Below are 4,700 nucleotides of genomic sequence, written 5' to 3' on the forward strand. Positions count from 1 at the left end.
TTTCCCTCCTTTCTGTTTCTACTTTAAAGCAACATCCATTAAGTCTTCTGGGGACTTCATGAACATCAATCAGTTTCACAGCTGGAAAAAGAACAATCAATAGAGTAATGTTTAAAGTGCTTGCCTTTGGCTGTAATTGGATTTATCCATTAGGGAACATTCTCATAAAGTTTGGTCATCTTCAGAGCAGATAAGTTTTAAGTTAAAGATTATAATAAGCCCTGCTCATCACTGGAGAGATAATCCCTACATATTAATGAAGCCCTGCCCAACTTTCATTCTCCCTCTTCCATCTGAATTATGTAGAACCCTCTACCAGAGAACCTGCCCAACTAAAGAACTTCACTTGCTTGGCTAAAAATGAATCAAGGCAGAAGTTTTTGACTGCTGGCAGGGTGACTCATCTGGATGCAGTCGTCAACCATAGACACACATGTTGGAGTCACATTGGGCTCAGCAATAGCTTCTTGATTTAAGATCACAGATAACTTATCTTTATGTCCAAAATTTGAAAGGAAAGGAAATCCTAACACTAAACACTACATTTTGCTAATCTGAGGTGTTGCCTTCCACTCCTTCCCCATTTCTTTGTCCTTGCCCTCCTCATCCTGCCTGTTGATATAACAAGCCAACAATATCAACGTTTTTCATTTTAATTTATTTCCTCCTTAATATAATGTACACCTACTCTTTATGAGAAAGACGATGGCTGCTGTCACAAGATGCAAAGACACACAAGATGCCAAAACAGCTTTACAAATAGTCAAAGTGAAAAGTCATAGACCAATAAAAAGACAAAATATACTGCAAGAGAGGAGAGCCATATTGGGGGCCATCACACTGGGATAGTTTAGAAGGGAGATAAGTCACCATTTCATGGGAGTGGTCGTGGCTTTTTAGGGGTGGATTGGGAAAAAGAAGCATGTCTAAAATTCCAGGTGAGTTAGAAAGCTCATTTATTTTGTTGCTGATTTGGGGGTAATATCAGGTGACTCACTGCTTTTTGGTAAACTGGAGTGAGAGTCTTAAAGGCTGAAGTTTGCCAAAGGTGGCAGTGAATCAAGACCCAGATGTGCACAGAATTTTCCATTTCCAAGTGAAAGTATTTGAGAAAAGTGGCAAGGGTGGAGAATTCTAGAAGTAAATAGAATAAAATAGTTCTTGTCCAGTTCTCATGTCCTTAGCTTGCCTCCTTTCACATGCCAACCAAGGAAAGGATTTTCTCCCAAGGCTTAGAACCTTGCCTTTTGCTGGTTTCTCACAGGGAGCTGCCACTGCTGGAACTAATACCAACCTCGAATCTAGAAGTTCTCAGCCTACGTACGACATTTTGTGAACTCTAAAATGCCTTTTAACCGCAGGTAACCATATACCCTCTTCTTCTGTTAATAATCATGTTTTTCTATGTCCTCTGTTCCTGCTAGACATAAATGAGTGTGAAAGAGATGCCTGTGGGAATGGAACTTGCCGAAACACAATTGGTTCCTTCAACTGCCGCTGCAATCACGGTTTCATCCTTTCCCACAACAATGACTGCATAGGTGCGTGTGCAAAACAGTCAACCACCAAAGGAAGGCAGTTTTATGTGTGTTCTTTGTAATTAGCATCATCTCCAGCGTGCTGGCAATCTTTTTTAATATATGCCATCTTATGCGTGACAAGTGGTTAAAAAGAGTTGTTACATATAGTTACTACGTCTATTACTTTTATTAATATACTCATTAGCAGCTGTAATTTTTATAGTCAATATAGTTACTGACTATAGTTACTATAGTCAATATAGTTACTACGTCTATTACTTTTATTAATATACTCATTAGCAGCTGTAATTTTTATGTCTACTATGCTGAGAATTAAAAGCATTTCAAAAGAAATCGAATGTGTTTTAAAACATACAAAAGCTATCCTTTGTATAGAAATTACGTAGTTCAGGAGCAGTGTGGACCTGCTTGTCTAGATGTTTCACTATAGCCTCCCTTCAAAGAAGTTAAAATTCTTATAAAATATGCTATATTATTCACAAGCAAGGGTAAGGAACCAAATTTTGTATTGTGCTAGAGGCTACTTTTATACACTTCTGATTACAAGAATACTTAACAATACCCTCAGCTGTACTGCGTATTAGTAATTCAGTTTTAACCTTTAAAAATGAAACCTAAAGGATGATCAAGGTGAAACTCATACAAAATCCTAATATAAATGATCAATCTCTAATTAGTAGAATTATGTCCTCTTGTTAGCTTCTGATAGGTGAATAAAGCCAGGTCTGTTGTTATAAACTAGATCACATTGGAATTTCTTAAGTCTGCCTGAGCCAGCAAAGGCCACTGAAATTCAGTATAAGTATTTTTCCCTTTAAAAGTTTTGATCATTGATGGGATTATGACATTTTCTTTGGAACATATCAAAGGATATTTTTTTGGCAGATGTTGATGAATGTGCAACTGGAAATGGGAACCTTTGCAGAAATGGCCAATGCATCAATACAGTGGGGTCCTTCCAGTGCCAGTGCAATGAAGGCTACGAGGTGGCTCCAGATGGGAGAACCTGTGTGGGTGAGTGCTGCTTCAGAAAGACCCTCCAAAGGTCATCCCAGAGGCCACTCCAGGAATCATGCAGTCTCTATCACAATCCTTCCTTCAGAAGCCTGGAGGAAAAAGATCAGAGTAGAAGGACACTAATCCTGCCTGTATGTGTGTATGGTATATATACCACTCTTCCCCTTTATCTTTTAAAATTAAGTGTTTGTCATTACAGAAACAGTTACAGCATTCAATGTAACTGTTAAATTGTTCTATAAACAACTGTAATTCCCTTTCTTTTATTCTTTTTCTTCAACATAGCTTTGTGGTAAGCTCTTATACAGTCCTTTGGGTGTCCTCAAAGATCTTCATACCCATTGACTTTTCACGTGCTATGCTTTCCTGGAAAGTAGATCAAATAAAATATGGTTGTTAAATACACTGCACACTTCTGAAAGCCAATAAAGCTGATTTTTATTGAGCTGTTAGTTTTTCTCCAGGGTAGAGTTTGTGGACTTTAGATTTATGTATTTCTTAGATTTTATTCCAGTTTCTTTCAATTTTAGTTGCTTGATGGAAATCATGCCAGTGGGAACCTCTTTCTTCTTTTTCCCTTTTCTTTGCAGATATCAACGAATGTCTCCTAGAACCTGGAAAATGTGCACCAGGCACCTGTCAGAACTTGGATGGGTCCTACAGATGTATTTGTCCACCTGGATACAGTCTCCAGAATGACAAGTGTGAAGGTAGGAGGGCTATCAATATTTGGAAATTAGCAGTATTGGTTACTGCATTGACATTATCAAATTTTTGAGATGGTGTGATGGTGTCTTCATTTTGGAATACTTTATCAGAAACAAATCCAAGGGTAGGGTATGACTTACGGGCTCAAAATTAGATGGTGAGACAGGAACATCAATTCTCATGCTAATCTCTGATGAAGCTATTTTGCTCTGTGTGTACGGGTGGTCACATAACCCTGACACTTTCCCAATACACTTTTATGCAGCTGGTAAAAAGTTCTGGATTACATGTTTTTAAGTGCCAATGGGTTGCAACTAAACATAGCTTCCTGATTCCAGTTAAAATCTTTTAAGTGACCACATTCAAGGTTGGATGAATGTGGCTATATTATTTGTCTATGTTATTTTGACTTGTAGAATGGCAGAAATGTGTAACTACAAATAAATTCTCAGCAAGTTTTGTAGTACCATATTCCTCAATACGTACGTATATCATTGCATTAAATGAAGGACATTAATTGCCAGAACTTCATCAATGAATAGGGTGGAAAGGACTTTTAAGAAGTCACCTAGTCCATGCTCCCACCTTTAAACAAGTCTGCATCTAATCCATAATGAGTAAGAATTGTCCACTTTTAATATCATCAATGACAAATGTTTATTATATATCTATTTTAACTCTCAGTCAAGAGATAATATTCTAAATGAAAACACTTTATCAAAATTAGACCTAAATACAAATTATTAAGTGTTATTTTACTTCTATTAGAGATCAGCTTTATTCACTCCCAAGATTAATGCAAAAATTACCCTAAAATGAACAGAATGAAAATGTATAGAAAGAAAAATGACTTCCGCAATAGTTTATAAATGTGTTCATTCTAAATCTTTGTCCCTACCCTTATGAAGCTGGCACCTACAGTTTGATTTCTACCGTAACAACAACAAAAGCAAAAAGGAAGCATCCGAGCATTTTCACAGAAGTTGACTTTTAAGCAAAGGTTGGATGTCGGGGTGGAGGGAGTGTAGGAATGGAGCAATTCAATCAGCAGCAGCAGTTCAGATAATGAGCCACAGGAAACATGATGCAACTATAAATGCAACATAAGAACATGAAAATGAGGAAGAAGCTAGTTTTGCACTGTACAGGAAGATACTTTGCACTGCACATTTCTAGAAAATCGATTGTGTGGTATTTACAAAACTAAGTCAAGAGAACAAAGTTAATATCCTAACTTCCCTTTAGTTGGACCTCGTGGGAATAAAGCTGTGTAATGCGAATACATTTTGGTGTGGGTAGAACTCGTTGCACAAACCTGAAAATAAAGAGTCGCAAGATACAAGGGATATCTGTTTCGTTGAAAAAAAAAAATTTCCATAAAAACAGCATGGCTCAGAATCAAGACTTACCTCTTTTTCACTACAAATTCCTGCT

General features: G+C 37.2%; 1 protein-coding gene across 1 annotated transcript in view; it reads left to right on the top strand.

Moving 5' to 3' along the window:
* Positions 1-4,700, top strand: part of FBN1 (fibrillin 1) — a 255,338-nt gene that overhangs the window by 206,110 nt on the left and 44,528 nt on the right. The window contains exons 48-50 of the mRNA XM_007455563.1: positions 1,425-1,541; positions 2,427-2,555; positions 3,149-3,268. Coding sequence (XP_007455625.1) covers positions 1,425-1,541; positions 2,427-2,555; positions 3,149-3,268 — 366 coding nt within the window. The remainder of the gene's footprint in view (positions 1-1,424; positions 1,542-2,426; positions 2,556-3,148; positions 3,269-4,700) is intronic.

The sequence above is a fragment of the Lipotes vexillifer genome, unplaced genomic scaffold (genome assembly GCF_000442215.2).
Source record: "Lipotes vexillifer unplaced genomic scaffold, Lipotes_vexillifer_v1.1 scaffold24, whole genome shotgun sequence".
Taxonomy (NCBI): Eukaryota; Metazoa; Chordata; class Mammalia; order Artiodactyla; family Lipotidae; genus Lipotes; species Lipotes vexillifer.